The 18905-nt window shown below is 47.3% G+C and overlaps 1 protein-coding gene across 7 annotated transcripts in view; it reads right to left on the minus strand.

Moving 5' to 3' along the window:
- Window positions 1-568: 568 nt before the first annotated feature.
- The window catches only part of NRG2 (neuregulin 2), a 240092-nt gene continuing 221755 nt past the window's right edge, over window positions 569-18905 (minus strand). For all 7 annotated transcript variants that reach the window (XM_077137173.1, XM_077137171.1, XM_077137172.1 and 4 more), the window contains 5 exons: window positions 16912-17014; window positions 14625-14748; window positions 14165-14292; window positions 13137-13364; window positions 569-1331 (listed from right to left, as the gene is read on the minus strand). In XM_077137173.1, coding sequence (XP_076993288.1) covers window positions 569-1331; window positions 13137-13364; window positions 14165-14292; window positions 14625-14748; window positions 16912-17014 — 1346 coding nt within the window. The remainder of the gene's footprint in view (window positions 1332-13136; window positions 13365-14164; window positions 14293-14624; window positions 14749-16911; window positions 17015-18905) is intronic.

Consider the following 18905-nt stretch of genomic DNA (forward strand, 5'->3'; position numbering starts at 1 on the left):
CTCTCCTCTCAAGGCGCCCAGGGCTCAAGATCATGCTGGGGGCAAAGCAACTAAGGTCCTCATCTCGCTTCCCAGGATTGATCCCCCAAGGCCCTCCCTTCTCCCCCATTAAAACCCTACAGCTTCTCTTTGCCCCACTTTCTCTCACCCCCACCTACTTAGGATCCTGCACACCCCCCACCCCGCAGCTCAGCATTCTCTCCAGGAGCTCCAGATTAGCATACAGCAAAAGGCACCACAATATAGGTTTCTATTAAAGAGTCAAAAAATTGGCCCATCTCTCACTTTTTTTTGTTGTTTCTTTTTTTTTCCGAAGCTGTAAATCAGGATGTTACATATAAATAGTTTCCCTATAAAAACGTCTTTGCCGTTAGCTAGTATTATAAGACAATTTTTGCTAAAATGAAAATAAAACATTTTGTTATACTTTTTTTTTCCTTTTATAGAAAATAAAAATATTTTTATTTCTTTTGTTTCCCCTCCTTTCTCTCTCCAGTTGGCGGTCTCTGTTCTCCTTAACGACAGTGGGGCGGGCGAGGCGGAGGGGGCGGCGGGCGGGCGGGGGCCCCTAGAGGGGCGCCGAGTCCTGCTTGGCCCGCGGGGGCGGCCCGCGGCTGTGTCTGCTGCTGGCCCGCGTGCTGTGGCTGTCCAGGGAGTAGTAAGTCCTGCTGTCGGCCGCCGGGCACAGCGGCGGCGAGTCCGAGCGCAGCGAGTCGTGCGCGGCGCGCAGGCCGAGGAAAGGCGTGCTCTCGGCCGCCAGCGCCCCGTCCGCGTCGTCCGCCTCGTCGTCCGAGGCCGAGGCCGAGCCGCCGCCCGAGCCGCTGCTCAGCGACAGCGAGTCCCGCGCCGCGCGTGCGCGCTGCGCCGCCAGCCCGTTGAGGCGCGAGCGGCGCCAGCGCCGGGGCCCCGCCGACGTCCTGCGGGACGTGCCGCGCGTGCGCGACCGCGGCGGCGGCGGGGGCGCGCACTCCTGCGTGGTTTCGTACTCGTCGTCCTCCGGGATGCGGTACGGGCTGGCGGGCAGGCTGCCCAGGCTGCCGCCCAGCGCGCAGGCCCCGCGCCGCGACCCCGGCCCCGCCGCCGGGTAGTAGTAGCTGTCGTAGCTGCGCTGCATGTCCACGCCGGGCCCAGGCCCGGGGCCGGGGGGCGCTGGGTGCCGCAGTAGCGGCTGCTGCTCCGCCAGGCGGTAGCTGATCGGCGCGGCTGGCGGCAGCGACACGGCGTGCGCCGAGTTGGGGGACGTGATCTCGAAAGTTGGCACCTGCGTGGCCAGAGAGTAGTGGAAGTCCACGGGCGAGAGTCGCGCGGGCGTGGTCAGTGCCGACACGTACCTGCGGGGAGAGGCAGAGGCGTGGGCCTGGGAGCGGGTGGGGGGGCGCGGGAGGGGCGGACCCGACGGCCAGCAAAGCTCTTACTCAGAAGCCCGCCGGCGAGAACGAGTGACCTTAGGCAGTTTCCTTACCCTCTCCAAGCCTCAGTTTTCTTAGTTGCCAAATGGGGATGACCACAGTACTCATCCCGTACCGTTGTTGGGATGACTCAATAACGTGTCAGTGTCTTAGCCCAGCGCCTGACTTGTGGTGGTGTGCCTTGCTGAATGATCACCTGCTGTGGGGTACCATCCCTGAATGCGTACTTTGTGTTAGCTCAGACTGGGGCGTTTAATATGCACGATCTCATACGGTAATTTAGTAATGTAAGACCCTTAACATTATTCCCACACCACACATGAGGAAACCAAGATTCAGAACACTGAAGTGGCTTATTCAAGGTCCACACAGTGAGGAAATGGTAGAGCAGAGATTTGAACCCCTGTCAGGCAGGAGTCAGGACTGAAACTAATTCCAGAATCCCCTAGTCCCCACTCAGATAGATACTCCTGTGACCTGGACTCACTGCCCCCTGCAGGGACAACTCATCCCATGGCCTGCTAGTGTCAATGGGGGGAAATATTCCTTCTTATATTGAAGTCGAAAGCTACATCAGGGAAGCGACTGCTCATAGCCCCAGGTAGGATCGTCAGCCCTGGATACTCACAAGACCCTACTGAGGTATCTCTGCTTGGGGCTAAAGATGTCCAGTTCCCTAAAAGTTTGCCCTTCTGACTCTCTCCAGCACACTCGGAGACCTGTTGCATTGCATTTTCACCTGGTTTGAACCTAGCCCAGCGGTAGTCAGGGTTAAAAAACGGGCTTGAGAGGAAGAGTTGACCCAAGAGCACCATCTGCTGGGAGTTCAGGGACAGTGCACTCTGGCAAACTGCTATTCTGCCAAATTCTATGCAGCTGCCCAAATAAACTTGTTGGCAGGGAATTACTGATACCCAAGAGCCGAAGGGAACCTTCAGTAAAACCGCATGCAATTATAAAATCTTAGGCAAGCAAGGGAAATCAACTTTCAAAGTAACCTTACTTTATAACCTTAGAAGATAACCAAATGCTGAAAAATTAGTGCAAAATCATAAAGCACATGATGATGCAAGAAGATATGGCCAAGCCAAATGACCAAATTGAAAAGTCCGAGGAGACAGAATTTGGAACAACTAATCAAAGAAGTATGTAAAAATCTCCAAAATAACTTCAGTGGGTTGGTAAAGACATAAAGGATATCAAGAAGACACTAGAAGAGCATAAAGAAATAGTAAACAGGAAAATCAGAGATCTTACGGAAATGAAAGATACTGCAGGTCAAATTAAAAATACACTAGAGAGTCACAACAGCAGATATGGAGAGGCAGAAGAAAGAATAAGTGAACTAGAGGACAGGGCAATTGAATACAAACACACAACAGAACAAATGGTGAAAAAAAAGGGAAAAATTTGAGTTGGATCTCAGGGAAATGATGGACAACATGATGTACACAAATATAAGAATCACTGGTGTTCCAGAAGGAAAAGAGAGGAGTAAAGGGCTGGGAAGAGTATTTGAGGAGATAATTAGGAAAACTTCCCAACTCTTTTAAAAGACACAAATATGCTAATCAAAGAAGCCAAATTAGCTCCAGATGGAATAAACCCAAATAGACCCATTTCAATACACGTACTAATCAGATTGTCAAATATTGAAGAGAAGGAGAAAGTCCTGGAAGCAGCAAGAGAAAAACAATTCACCACATTCAAGGGAAGCCACATAAGACTAAGTACTGATTACTCAAAGGGGACCATGAAGATGAGAAGGCAGAGGTATGGCATATTTAATATTCTGAAAGAGAAGAATTGCCAGTCAAGAATTCTTTATCCAGCAAAGTCCTTCAAAATGTGAGAGAGTTTTAAATTTTCACAGACAAACAAATGCTGAGAGAATTTAACAAATGACCTGCCCTGCAAGAAATATTAAAGGGAGTTCTGTCAGCTGGGAAAAAAAAAAAAAGGATAGAGCGGTCTAGAGAAGGGCACAGAACTGAAGAGTATTAGTAAGGGTAACTTAAAGAATAAAAAGAGAGAGAGGGATAAAATAGATCTGGCAAATAAAAACCAAATGATAAGATGGTTGGTTCAAGTATTGCCTTTGCAGTAATAACTTTGAATGTGAATGGACTAAATTCCCCAATGAAAAGATACAGATTGGCAGAGTGGATTAAAAGTCTGATATATCCATATGCTCTTTACAAGGGACTCATCTTAGACTCAAGGATACAAATAGATTGAAAGTGAAAGGATGGAAAAAAATTTCCATGGAAGCTGGAACCAAAACAAAGCAGGGGTAGCTATATTAATATCAGACAAAATAGACTTTTACTGCAAAGATGCCATAAGAGGTAAGGAAGGACACTATATTAATAAAAAGGACAAGTCACCAAGAAGAAATAACAATCATAAATGTTTATGTACCCAACCACAGAGCTCCAAACTATGTGAGGCAAACATTGGCAAAACTGAAGGGAGCAATACACTTTTCTATAATAATAGTGGGACACTTCATACACCACTCTCTACTATAGTTAGAACAACCAGAGAGAGGATCAAGATGGAAATAGAGAACCTAAACAATGTGATAAAATGAATTAGCCCTAATAGATATATATGTATAGCTTGTTGCATCCCTCAACACCAGGATATACATTCTTCTCAATAGTGCTCATGGGCTGTTCTTCAACATAGATCATATGCTGGGGCACAAAACAGGTCTCAATAAATGTAAAAAGACGGAAATTATTCTCAACACTTTTCTGATCATAATGGAATGAAGTTGGAAATCAATAACCACCAAAGAACCAGAACTTTCACAAATAATAGGGGTTAAACAACACACTCTTAAATCATCAGTGGGTCAAAGAAGAAATTGCAAGAGAAACTGGTAAATAGTTGGAGACAAATGAAAATGAGAATACAACATATCAAAACCTAAGGGATGCACTGAAGGTGGTGCTGAGAGGGAAATTTATAGCTCTAAATGCATACATTAAAAAGGAAGAAAGAGCTAAAACCAAAGACCTAACTGAACAACTGAGGAAGTTAGAGAAAGAAAAGCAAACTAATCCTAAAGCAAGTAGAAGAAAAGAAATAACAAACATCAAAATGGAAATAAATGAATTGGAGAACAACAACGACAACAACACAAAACAATAGAATCAATAAAACCAAAAGTTGGTTCTTTGTGGAGATCAACAAGATCGACAAATCCTTAGCTAGAATGAGAAAGTAAAACAGAGAGAAGATGCAAATAAACGAAATCAGAGATGAGAAGGGGCCCATTACCACGGATCTTGAAGAAATACAAAATAATCCTAACAGGATACTATGAACAACTGTATCCCAATAAACTAGACAACTCAGAGGAAATGGAGAATTTCCTAGAAACACATGAACAATCAAATTGACTGTAGAAGAAATAGAAGACCCCAACAAACCAATCATAAGTAAAGATATTCAGTCATCAAAAACCTTCCTACATAATTAATATTTTAAAATGTCACCTTATGTGTGAGACTAAAGCAAAAAATGTTTATTTGGTACAAAATTTATATTTTGACTAGTGCATTTCCTAATATAACTTATGTAGATAGTTTGATTGAACACCATGAGTACTTGGAATCTCAGGTAGGACATGAGATTTTGTTGGTGCGTCCAGAGTGATGTCCTGATGAATCCCAGAGTGATTCGATCAGTGAGTGGAAAAATATTTGCAAAGTCCCCTTCGGGGAATGGTGAGAATGGGGAGAAAATTCAACTTCCCCAAGTTGAATTCTTGATATTCTCACAAGCAGTGTGGACAACCAAAGTTATAGGCTGAGCCCCCAGTCTTGGGGTTTGTTCATATGAAACTTAACCCCACAAAGGATAGGTCAAGTCTACTTAAAATTTAGGCCTAAGAGTCACCCCCAAGATAGCCTCTTTTGTTGCTCAGATGTGGCCTCTCTCTCCAGCCAACACAACAAGCAATCTCACTACCCTCCCCCTGTCTACGTGGGACATGACTCCCAGGGGTATGGACCTTCTTGGCAATGTGGGACAGAAATCTTAGAATGAGCTGAGACTCAGCATCAAGGGATTGAGAAAACCTTCTCGACCAAAATGGGGAAGAGGGAAATGAGACAAAGTGTCAATGGCTGAGAGATTCCAAACAGAGTCGAGAGGTTATCTTGGAGGTTATTCTTACGCATTGAGTAGATATCACCTTGTTATTCAAGATGTAATGGAGGGGCTGGAGGGAACTGCCTGAAAATGTAGAACTGTGTTCCAGTAGCCATGTTTCTTGAGGATGATTGTATAGTGATATAGCTTTCACGATGTGACTGTGTGATTGTGAAAACCTTGTGTCTGATGCTCCTTTTATCTACCTTGTCAACAGATGAGTAGAATATATGGAATAAAAATAAATAATAGGGAGAACAAATGTTAAAATAAATTTAGTTTGAAATGCTAGTGATCAGTGAAAGCGAGGGGTAAGGGGTATAGTAGGTATAATCTTTTTTTTTTCTGTTTTCGTTTTATTTCTTTTTCTATTGTCTTTTATTTCTTTTTCTGAATGGATGCAAATGTTCTAAGAAATGATGAATATGCAACTAAGTGATGATATTGTGAATTACTGATTATCTATGTTAATGTTTTATTTTGTTTGTTAGTTTTTTAAATTAATAAATAAATTAAAACAAAACAAAACAAAACAAAACAAAAAAATCCTTCCTACAAAGAAAAACCCAGGGGAATTTTACCAAACATTTCAAAAGAACTAACACACTCCTGTTCAAGCTCTTCCAAAATATTGAAGAAAAGGGAACACTACCTAACTTATTTTATGAAGCTAACGTCACCCTATTACCAAAACCAGATAAAGATACTATAAGAAAGGAAAACCACAGGCCAATTTCCCTAATGAAGATACATACAAAAATTCTCAACAAAATACTTGCAACTCGAGACCAAAGGCACATTAAGAGAATTATACACCATGACCAAATGGGGCTCATTCCACTTGGGTAGTTCAACATAAGAAACGAATCAACATAATACAACACATGCACAAATCAAAAGGGAAAAGTCACATGACAAAGTGCTGACAATGAAAAAGCATTCCACAAAATTCAGCATCCTTTTCTGATGAAAATACTTCAAAACGTACGTAGGCATGATAAAGGGCATATATGAAAAACCTGTGGCCAGCATCCTACCCATCAGTGAGAGACTGAAAGCCTTCCCCCAAGATTGGGAATGAGACAAGGATGCTTATTGTCATCACTATTATTCAAAATTGTACTAGAAGTTGTAGCTAGAGCAATTTAGTAGGAAAAAGAAATAAAAGGAATCCGAATTGGAAAGGAAGAAATAAAACTTTCATTATTTGCAGATGACAAATAATTTTTCTCTGGAAAATCCTGAGAAATCCGTCACAAAGCTGCTTGAGCTAATAAATTCAGCAAAGTGGCAGGATACAAGATTAATGTGCAAAAATCAGTAATGTTTCTATACACTAGTAATGACAAACTGAGGAGACAATTAAGAAAAAAATTCCATTCACAATAGCCTAAATGAATCAAGTGTCTAGGAATAAACTTAACCAAGGATGTAAAGGACCTCTACACAAAAAATTATACAACTTTGCTAAAAGAAATCAAAGTACATAGGTGGAAAGATAATCCATGTTCATGGATAGGAAGGCTAAATGTTAGTAAGATGGCAGTTCTACCCAAATTGATCTACAGAGTCAATGCAACACCAATAAAAATTCCAACAACCTACCTTGTAGATTCGGAAAAGCTAGTTATGAAATTTATTTGGAAGGGAAAGGGGCCTCAAATTGCCAAAAACATCTTTAAAAAGAAGAATAAGTGAGAGGATTTATGCTTCCTGACTTTAAAGCATATTTTAAAGCCAGTGTTCAAAACAGCATGGTATTGGCACGAAGATAGATACATTGATCAATGAATTCAAATTGAGAATTTGGAAGTAGACCCCCAGATCTGTGGTCACTGATTTTTGACAAGGCCTCCAAATCCACTGAACTGGGACAGAACAGTTTCTTCGACAAATGGAGCTGGGAGAAGTGGATATTCATATCCAAAAGAATGAAAGAGGACCCCTTCCTTACACCCTACACAAAAATTAACTCAAAGTTATCAAAGACCTATATATAAGAGCCAATACCATAAAACTCCTGAAAGAAAATACGGCTTCAAGGCCTAGTAATGGACAGCTTCTTAGATAGACCTTACACCCGAAGCACAAGCAATGAAAGAAAAACTAGATAAATGGGAATTCCTCAAAATCAAATGCTTCTGTGTGTCAAAGGACTTTGTCAAAGGTGAAGAGGCAGCCAACTCAATGGGAGAAAATATTTGGAAACTATATAGCTGATAAGGGTTTGTTATCCAACATATATAGATAAATCCTACCATTCAACAACAAAAGAACAAACAACACAATTATAAATGGGCAAAATATATGAATAGACATTTTTTTCTGAAGAGGAAATACGAATGGTTAAAAAGCACATGAAAAGATGTTCGACTTCATTAGTTGTAAGGGAAACACAAATCAAACTCACAATGAGATATCATCTCGCACCTATGAGAATGTCTGCCATTAAGCAAATGGGAAACTACAAATGTTATAGAGGATGTGGAGAAGTTGGAACACCTCTTCGCTGCTGATGGGAATGTATAATGGTACAGCCACTGCGGAAGACAGTTTGGCAGTTTCTCTAGAAAACAAAATATTAAGTTGCCCCACAACCCAGCAGTGACATGAACAGACATTTGCACACTGATGTTCTTAGTGTCATTATTCTAATTTCACAATTACCAAATGATGAAAACAATGTCCGTCAACAGATGAGTGGATAAACAAAATGTGGTCTATACGTATGATGGAATATTAGGCAGAAGTAAGAAGGAATAAGGTCCTGAAGCATGTGACAACATGGATGAACCTTGAGGATAATGCTAAGTGAAATAGGCCAGACACTAAAGGATAGATATTGTCTGATTTCACTAATATGAACAATCTAAAAAATGTAAACTCAGAGTCTTAAAATGTGGAATATAGGGGACCTAGAAATAGACAGAAGCTAGAGAAGGGGGAGTGGTTACCTAGTAAGTACAGACTTGTTAACAAGATTGACTCTAAATGTATGGGAATGAATAGAGGTGATGGTAGTTCATTAGTGGGATAATAAGTAATAGCGCTGTACTGAAGGTGAATTTGATTGAAAGGGGCTGTTTAAAGTCATGTATCTCACCAATTAACACTACAAATATAAATAAGTTCTTGGCATTTGTACAAAGAATTAGTAATAGAGTGATATATGGGAAAACTACCTATTGCATGCTATGAACTATATATAACAGGAATTCCACACTAGTTCCACACCAATACTAGGGGTAAATAATTGGGGGGGAGGATAACTGGGTGATTTGGGTTTTCTCTTTGGTGTGTCTATCTGTTATTTTTCTCTTTGGAGCAATAAAAATTGTCTAAAATTGAGAGTGCTGATTGTACACCTAAGTGAGGATACTGTGAGATATTGGTTGTTTATTTTATTTATTATTATTATTATTATTATTATTATTTTGCATGGGCAGGCCCTGGGAATCGAACCTGGGTCCCTGGCATGGCAGGCGAGAACTCTGCCTGCTGAAACTCTGTCGTCCGCCCTGATTGTTTTTTTGGATATATGATATGTGACTATATCTCAACAAAAATCTTTAGATTCTAAATAAATAGATAGATTCAAGTGCTAGAAAAAAATGTGGAGAGAGGTGTACCTAGTGGTGGTAGGGTAGCAGAAGGGTGCAGCCCCTCCAGAGGGAACTGCGGTGAAGCCACAGGAGGCTGAGTATAGGGTCGCATATGATTAGGTGATCCCATTACTAACAGTATCCTCAGAAGAACTGAAAGCAGGGACTTGAATAAACAATTGCACCCTGATGTTTCTGGCAGCTTTTTTCATGATAGCCAATGGATGGAGGTGGCCGAAGTTACATCAACTGAGGAGTTACATCATATACATGTGATGAAATACTGTGCAGCTACAGAAAGGAACGAAGTTGCGAGGCATGCTATGAAGTGAATGGACAGTGAGGACGTTATGCTGAGCGAAATAAGCCAGAAGCAAAAGGCCAAATATTGTATGGTGTCATTTAGAAAATACTTATAAGAAAATATAAGAGCCAATACCATAAAACTCTTAAAAGAAAATATGGCTTCAAGGCCTAGTAATGGATGCAGCTTCTTAGATAGACCTTACACTCAAAGCACAAGCAATGAAAGAAAAACTAGATAAATGGGAATTCCTCAAAATCAAATGCTTCTGTGCGTCAAAGGACTTTGTCAAAGGTGAAGAGGCAGACAACTCAAAAGCCTAGATTGTAAACTCTTATAGCAGTCATATTTATTCCTCATTTTTTTTTTTTTACATGGGCAGGCACTGGGAATCGAACCCGGGTCCTCGGGCATGGCAGGCAAGCATTCTTACCTGCTGAGCCACTGTGGCCCACCCTTATTCCTCATTTTTAAATGTTATTTCTAAATTCTGAGAGGCTGAGCTCTATGTGTATAACCTGGTATTTCCCTGGAACTTTGGGTACCTGGTGTACCTAAGACTCAGAATAAGAATGCTGCAGCTCTGAAAGTCAGCATTGCTCCATACAGCAATTTTTAAAGAAGTCGAAAAAGAGATCATACTTCAATTAGAGATATGAACAAAGCTGAGCAGGTGGGGACTAAGGTAAATCAGGATACAGGGTAAAAGATGATAATGTCTATATTTTAAAACTTTACTTCCTGTGTGAGACCAAAGGAAGAAATGTTGTTTTGTACAAAATTTAAATTTTCTCTAACATACAATCTAACTTAACCTGTCTAGCCAGTTCATTTAAACAACCTAAACCACATGGAGCCCAGAATAGGGAATGAGATCTTGTAATTCTGTATAGCTTGATGCATTATCCTGATACATTACAGAGTATCTTGGGCAGATAATAAAAAAGTACTTGCAAAGTCCCTTGAGGGACTGGAGAAAACATATGAAACTATTAAACTTTCCCACCTGGGAAATTCTCTCAAGCTCCAGGGAACCCCAATTTAATAAGCCAACCCCTCAATCTTGAGGCCTGCTCTTACGAAACTTATTTCTGTAAGGGGAAGCTAAGCCTACCTATAATTATGCCTAAGAGTCACTTCCAGAGAACTTCTTTTGTTGGTTAGATGTGGCCCCTCTCTCTCTAAGCCCAACTCTGCAAATAAACTCATTACCCTTCCCCCTGCATGGGACACAACTTCCAGGGTTGCAAGTCTCCTTGGCAACATGGGACATGACTCCCAGGGCTGAGCCTGGCCCTGACATTGTGGGACTGACAATGCCTTCTTGACCAAAAGAGGGAAAAGAAATGTAACAAAATATGATTTCAGTGGCTAAGAGATTTCAAATAGAGTTAAGAGGCTATTTTGGAAGTTATCCTTATGCAAGCTTCAGCTAGATATTGCAAATTGCCATGGTATGCCATGTCCCGGCCAACAGTATTCTAGAAACCCCTAAAGAATACCCAGGGGTCTGTCTGAGATTCTCTAAAAGTTTCATTCACTAAGTATATTTTTTAGAAACTGAAAACCTCTAGATGGTTCCTATGCCAGATAAGCATGGAATCGCAGAAGTACAAGTCTCTCCAAGAATACAACCAGTGGTATCTCCCTACCCCATAATGTCAACATCCCTTTCCAACATGAAGAAGTTACAATGGTCACTGCCAAAATATCCCTGAAGATTGAGAAAACGATCAGGTGAGAGGGAGGAGTTGTAACCCAGAAAGAATTTAACAATTGATTATGACTGCTGAATCATTATATAGATGTTTCTTTTTAGTCTCTCGTGTATTGGAACAGCTAGAAGGAAACACCTAAATTGTGGGAATGTAACCCATTCCATACGTTGAAATTTCCTCTGTAACTACTTGTTAAACTGTACTTTGAAATTTATCACTTTTCTGCATTTATTTCACAATAAAAAATATTTTTAAAAAGTTTGCCCTTGTTAATATTTCCCAGTCTGGGCCCTGGGTACTTGTCCCTTTTCTTTCTCCACACCCGCTCTGGTGAACCCCTCAGCCTCTCGCCCAATCACTGTTGCCTTGGATGGGGGCCACCCCTGCCTCCGTGCCTTGTTTCCAGACCGCGAGGCAGGCACCTCACCGCTCTCTGGAACCAGTCCAGAGTCCTCATTACTTTCTCTCCGAATCACCTCACTCCTCACTTTTCCTTCTTGCCCACACACGTCCAGTGGGCACCAGGTCCTACCCACTCTCTTTCCTGGCACTCCCCTCACTCCACCCAGTCCCAGGCCCAGCTGCCTCACTCTGGTATTCCCCGCCACACCCCTCCAAGGTCTCTCCTCCTTTAGGCCATTCTCCAGGTAGTTCCCAAAGCAATCTTTCTAAGTCACAGCTCTTCTTTAAGAGGCCCTTCCTGCTTATCCACCCAGGACAAAGCCCAGGGATATGGCCCCAGCCTGTCTGTCCCAGCCCCAGGGCCCATCCTGCTTCAGCCACCTCACCCACCATTTCTCAAGTACTTGAACGGCTCAATCTGGTGCCCTTGCCTGGAAGGCTTTTCTCCCCCAGGTCTCTCCTGCTCACTTCCTCACCCACCCATTAAAAAGGCTTATTGCAGTTGTGACTGAAAACAGTAGCCACCCCTAGCGAGCACCAGTTCCAAGCGAGGTACTAGGCGGAGAGCTCTCCGTGCCTTCTCTCAGGGCGCCTCCAGGGAAACCCTGCATGATGGGTATTGTTATTCCACGGCTGGCCGAAGGAATGAAGGCAGAGATGGGATTAACCTGCCCAGGATCAAACAGCTAGAAGGCGGTGAAGCTGACGGGTCTCTGAAAACCTGGCTGCTTCCCACAACCTGCAGTCTGTCCGGGTCTCTATCCCCTGGTGTGAGGTCCTGTGCTTAATGAACACTTTCCGGAGAAAGCTGGGAGCTTCACCGGTTTGTGTCCATGGGGGGAGCTCCACAGGAGCCAACCCAGGTGCACCAGCTCTGGGTCCCCCGGTGGGCCTGCCCAGTACTGCGCCTGGCACGGAGTAGGCGGTCGAGAGCAAGAGAACATCTGCTCCTTACCTTCCCCTACTCTCCTCCCACAGCCTCTAATTGCTGAGAGGGCTGGCTGGGGGGCGGGGGGGATCTTGCCCCACTCCCATCCCTGTGACCACTCTTTCCACCTGGCCTGGCGTCAGAAAGAAGGGAAGTCTCCTAGTTCTCACTGCAGCCACTGAGACAGCACCCTGAACTGTGGGGCCTACTGCTGAGATTCCCAGGGCCTGCAATCAGTCTTGTCTCATGGTTACCCTGCACCGGTCAATCTCCTTGCACACAGCACCCCCATCCCCATCTGTGTCATCTTCCGTTTCCTGCTGGGCCCTCTTTTTAATAATGTCCCTGTACTCTGCAAAGTATCCCAGTAGGACAGTTCAATTATATGGTCACTCCATCCAGGGTCCACTGACTGGTCATAATTCTGGTCATGCTGAACAGGCTGATGGGCCTGAGTAGATCACTTAACCTCTCTGGGACTTTGTCTGTCCATCTGAGAAATGGGCATGAGGCTCTGTGAAGTGCCTCCAAGGCTTCCTAGGGGTCAGCCCTGGACCAGTGGTGCCAACCACTGGTCAAGGTGGGGCATGGCATGGGGTAAGAACTGACCTCTCGCTGTGTGGGGAGTCGCGCAGGGAGTCTATGGAGTCATGGTAGGGGGGCAGGGCAGCTCGGCGCCGCTCCTCCAGGCCGTAGGCTGCTGCCCGCCGGGCTCGGGCCTCCACGCACGCTGGGCTGTTGCACTTGCTGGTCCCCACCGATGACAGCATAATGCCCGACTGGGAGTCGGAGGTCAGGCTCTCGGAACGTTCCAGGCTCCACGTGTGGCTCTCGTGTCTGGGGAAGCCGGGTGGGGGCAGGGTGAGGGGTCGGTAAGGGACAGGGGAGCCCAGCAGTCTTGGTCCCATGGCCACCCTTCCCTTGGTCCTCAGTCCATCTCAGCCTCCCTCGGCTTATGGCCTTCTCCACTCTGGGCTGACTTGTAGTATCACCTCGGTGCTGGAAGGAGGGCTGGGGTCCCTTGCTGCCATGTGCAGAGGCCTCTTCCTCAACTCTTTGCAACTAACCTCCCCTTAGCACTGTCCCAGGACCCCCTGTCCGGGACCCTCGTCCTCCACTGTTCTTAGCCATCTAACTCAAGGGGTCCCGCCCCAGGGACCAATTCGTGCGGCCCAGCCTATTCCTGGGGTAGCCTGAGGAAGAAAGGGCCAGTCGCATTGTTTCTTGAGCAATGCAAACCTTCGTACTTGTGTGGACAGGTCTCCCTAACTCTGGAGAGAAGGCTCAAGGGGGACGATGGTTCATGCGGGCAGACTCATGGAGCGAATCAAATCACTCCAGCGCTCTGGATGCTTGAATGAGGAGGCACTTCCTGCCCGATAAAGGGAAATCAAAGCCAAACCAAATGGAGGTGGAGATAAGTGATGCAGTTCTCCTTCTGGGGCTGGTTTGGGCTGGAAAAGGGGATCAAGTCCTCTCCATCCTCCCCCAGCCCCTCAGAGGGAGCCTCGGTACTGAGCCCAGCCTGGCTGGGGATTTGGGCCTGGACGCAGGCAGTGTGTGAGTGTGCGCATGCTCACGTGGAGCTGTGCTCATAGGACTCTGCAAGCGCTGTGTGGGCCTTGGCGGGCGCCCACCTGTGGCTGGAGGTGGGCGTGGCCGTGGAGCAGTGGCGAGAAGGAGAACAGGAGTGGCTCCCGGAGAAGGTGGTCTCAGCTTCCCTCCGGATGACGTGGTCTGTGGCTGGCACGTTCTTGGAGATATACTGGGACAGACAGAGAGGGAATTAGTGAGCCCCAACTGGGCCGGCCCTCCTTCCTGAGGGGACAAGGAAGCCACGAATGCTGGGGGCAGGGGACAGGGGTCCACTGGATGAGAAGGGACTTGATGTTGGAACAGCGATGGCCCCAGCAGATCAACCCCCCACCTTTTCTTAAGGTAACGGGCAACGCAAGGGCAGCCATCCTGGCCAGGCAATGCCAGGCAGGCAAAGCTGACCACGGGATGGGCGGGCTGCGTGGGCTGCCCTTGCAGGAGGTACAAAAAGGCGGGCTGCCCAAGGGGATGCTCAGAGGAGGGCCCAGGCACGCAACTCACGTCTGCCATCTGGATCTCCTCAGGGTCCAGCCGGGGGTGGCTGGGCCCGTTGGCCAAGCTCCGGTTCTGGTGGGCTGGGCACATGTTCTGCCGGATATGGTTGTGCATCTGCTTCCGCTGTTTTCTGTGCAGGGAGAGGGTGCGTTAGCCTGCTGTGCACACACCTCGCCCCTCCTCCCAGCCAAGGATGAACTTCCCTCGCTGTCCCCAGAAAGGAAACCACCCTTCCCTCTGCCCTAGGCGGCCATGGCGGTCTACTGCTACTGCCCTCCCGGGGTTTCCTCCAGCCAGGACCCCTCCCACCTGCCCCCTCCACCACCAATACGGGACCTGAACGTAGTGCTAAGGAGCTCTGGCTCTGCAAGGAGAGTAGAACTCCACTCCTTCCCAGCTGCGTAACCCTGGGCAAATTCCTCATCTGTCAAATGCGTTCAGGATTAAAAGTACATAAAACATTGAAGCACATTGCTGGCTCACTCATTCATTCGCTTGGTAGTTAATGAGTTTTATTATGTGCCAGATGCTGTTTTGGACACTGGGTATTGAACAGGGAAGAAGACAGAAAAGATTCCTGTCCTCTTGGAGCCTGTGGGCCAGTAGTGGAGCCAGATGACAAACACATAAATAGATAAATGAACAAGATACTTTCTGTCAAGTTCTATGTGGTTAGGGAGTCATGGCTTGTGGGACTACCTTTGCCAGGGCCCATATTAAGTGCTCAATACATTTCTTTGATAAATCTAATCATGCCACTCCCTGTTTGAAACCTTTCATTGGCTCTCAGCATCCCCCTTTCTCTTTCCAGCTCTCTCTCTCACTGCCCTTTCCCCACCCTAGCTTGTTCCATCCATGAGAGCTTGTTTCTGATCCCACTATAACCCGCCCTCTCTGGCCACTGGGTCTTTGCACACACTGTCCCATCTACCTGGAACACTTCTGCTCCACTTCACTTGCTAACTCCTGCTCATCCCTCAGGCCTCAGCCTAAATGCTGCTTCCTCAGGGAAACCCTTCCTGCCTCCACTCAAACTGACGCATCCCTGCAAGGTGCCGTGTGACACTGGGCCTCTTGTTCAGAGCCCTGAACACACTGGGGGCTCCTGATCATGTGCCTGGCAGGGTCTGGTGTTAAGCAGGCGTTAAATGGATGACTGTTGAAGAAGTGTGCAAATTCAGTGGTGGTCAGGACAGGGGGCTTGCTTTTCCCCTAATTCTTGAAATAGATTTTCCCACATGGGCTCAGTCTCCTCCTCTGGACTCCCTGAGCTCCAGCTTCCTCCATGTCCCTCTTCTGGTCTTAAACTCATCCAAAGGACAACACTGGTGAGGCCATAGATCCCACAGAAAGGGGTAGCAGACATCCAACGAAGGGGCTTAGCCACCAAAGTGGCAGCTATTCCAGCTCCTTGCTCCCAGAATATGTGACACACCCGCACTACATCACTCTATAATCTTCATTGTGTGAGGCTCCCTACTGTCTGCAGTATGACCCCAGACTACCTAGCCTGGCATTCAAGGCCTTAGGGTGTCTTCTGGGCCCCAGCTATTTTTTAGATTTATGCTGTGTTTTTTTGAGAACAAAGCTGATCCTTTTCTGTGTTTACCTTTTAGTTTTCACTATTCTTCCTGAACTGTCCAGCCAGTTTCCCTTCCTGTCTACTCCCCTTCCCTGAAGTTCTGACCCAATTCTCCTCTCCTAGAGGTGGCCCAGCCTCACCTTCTCTGTGATCTTGCCTGGACCACTCCTAGGGTGCGGCCAGGCAATGCCTTTGGAGGTCTCCTTTCTTCCCTGGGAATGCAGTCTTCTACTCTGTGCACCCCCCCTCCCTGGCCCAGTGCCCTGACGGCACAGATGCTTCAGGAGCCTCTGGGCCAGCTGGACACTCCTGCCCACATCCTCATAACATCCTTTCAGGTGCATACTAGGCTCATTCCCATTTTACAGATGAGGATACTGACCTCAGGTTCATCAACTTGCTCAGGGCCACATGGGAAATGGCAGAGCTGCATTTGAACCCAGAACTTCTTCCAAAGCCTGTGCTCATGGCCATTTTGTGTACTGTCCTCTTGGGCCCAATTCCCCAACCTTATGCTGCTGCTTCTCGGCCTAGCCCTTTGGCCTCACACCCAACTGTGGTAGACCCTGAAGGGACAGCTGGTATGCAGGAGAGGGCGGGGGACTGCGGCCAGGCACAGTGGGGTGGGGAGCAGAGCCTGTCTTCACAGAAATGGTCTTGGAGGCCCATCCCCTCGCTTGGCCTGTCCCGGCCCGTGTGCCTGACACTCACTTGGTCTTGCAGTAGGCCACCACGCAGACGATGCCCACGACCAGCAGGGCCACGCAGATGCCAGTGATAGTCAGGACCCGCTTCTGGTACAGCTCCTCGGCTTCTGCAGAGGTGGCATGGATGTGAGGGGGCAGGGCAGGAGGCAGGCCCCTGGGGACAGCAGAGACCTGAACCCCCAAAGCCTCGGGCTCCCTCAAGCTCAGGTGTTGCCCACTTCCAGCCCGCTCCTGGATTGCCTCCTGCTCCCCCCAGTCCAGCCCCCCTCCCCTGTATCTGGTCACACACAGCTACCCCTGAGTTCACCTTCCCGAACCCCATGTCCTTGCCAGAGAGCATGAGTGGAAGATGCAGGGTGGTGGGAGGGGATAGGATGGTGGTGAAGCTCCCAAGGCCACTGTGCAGGGGAGGGCAACCTGGCCTGGCCAGCAACCCTGCCTTGCTCCACTATGGCTTGGTAGCTGCAGAGAGCCTTGGGGGGGCTGGGGTAGCTGCTCCTCTTGGCAGTAAACTCTGAGTCAAGACCTGGCTCAGCCACCTCAGCTACCCCGAGAAGGTGGACAGCAGCATGTTCTGGGCTTGTGGCAGGACATCGGTCCCAGAGGCTGGACTCAGGAGGGATGCCGGTGCCAGGAGCAGGGACAGAACACACCAGGCCCCTGGTGGGTGATGGGAAGAAAGGCCTTTGTACCTGCAGCCTGGTCAGGGTGGTGGGCCTGCCCATGCCGGCCCTTGTGGTCTCTGATTGGGAGAACCTGATGAGTGGCAGCACAGCCCACCTGGCTCCCAGGGCAGTCCTTGTGTGCAAGGGGCAGCCCCGGGTCTTTCTGAGAAACTGAGCTAGTCTGGGCCTCAGAGACCTCAGAAAGGCCAGCCTCTCCCCGCCACCCCCTACTGCTTGGTGGGGCCACCATCCCTACCCTTCGAGAATAGAGAGAGTCAGAGGAAGAATAGGAAAGAGGTGATAGCACTGGCCACAGTCATGGCTTACAGCCTAGAGACCCCATCCCTGTCCCCATCTACACCTGCTGCCTGGTCTCTCCATGCTGTACCCTCTCCCAGCTCAGGGGTAAGTGGAGGCTGCACCCTGAATCCTTTGTGGAGCCCTGGGAAATGTCACTGACCTCCTGGGCTTGCAGAATCTCCTGTAGCAAAGGTATACACACTACCAAACAGACAGGGGTACAATCCCACCAGACACGCAGACATTGGTAATTACATCTACTACACAAGGCGAAAAATCCCTTCACAAAGAGACACTCATGCTCATGTGCAGAGAAGCGTGTGTGCACATATACACACACAATTAACCGCACATTCCAGTGTCAGGCCCACAGATGCACATGATCTTGTCTGCTGACACACAATCATGTGTAACGTTAAAAAATGAAGCCCCATCCCAGATCCCCACCTCTCAGTCCCGTGGTCTCTAGTCCAGCTCCACTTCTACCTCCTCATTTGTCCTCCATCCTCCCCAGCGTGGGTCCTGTCCCATCACTGCTCTGAGGCCACACTGGTCATGTTCGCCAACAACTGCCCTGTGCCCAAGTCCCATGGTTATCTCCTTTCCCTCTCAGCCGACTCCCTCCTTCTGGGGCCACACTTCCCCTGGGCTTTTGAATGCCCACTCTGTCCTGGGGTTCCTCCTATTTCAATGGCTGATCTTTTTCTGTCTCAGTCGCAGCTTCTTTCTCTTCTGTCTGTGCTGGAAGTGTAGGGCTCAGGCCTCTCAGCCTTCTTTCTTTCTCCATCTGCCCTCTTCCTCTCAGTGACCTCATCCATCTATATGCAGTTGACTCTCAGATTTATATCTCTTGCTCTGACTTCTCCATGAGCTCTAGACTCATGAATCCAAGGGCCACGGTCAACAGAGGCACTGATTTCCCACCCTCTTTCCAAATCTGCAACCCGAGTCTTCCCACTTCCTTCGCTGCTACACCATCATTCCTCTTGCTCAGGCCCAGATCCTCGGAATCACTCTTGATCACTCTCTCTTC

Source organism: Tamandua tetradactyla, chromosome 20, assembly GCF_023851605.1.
Source record: "Tamandua tetradactyla isolate mTamTet1 chromosome 20, mTamTet1.pri, whole genome shotgun sequence".
Lineage (NCBI taxonomy): Eukaryota > Metazoa > Chordata > Mammalia > Pilosa > Myrmecophagidae > Tamandua > Tamandua tetradactyla.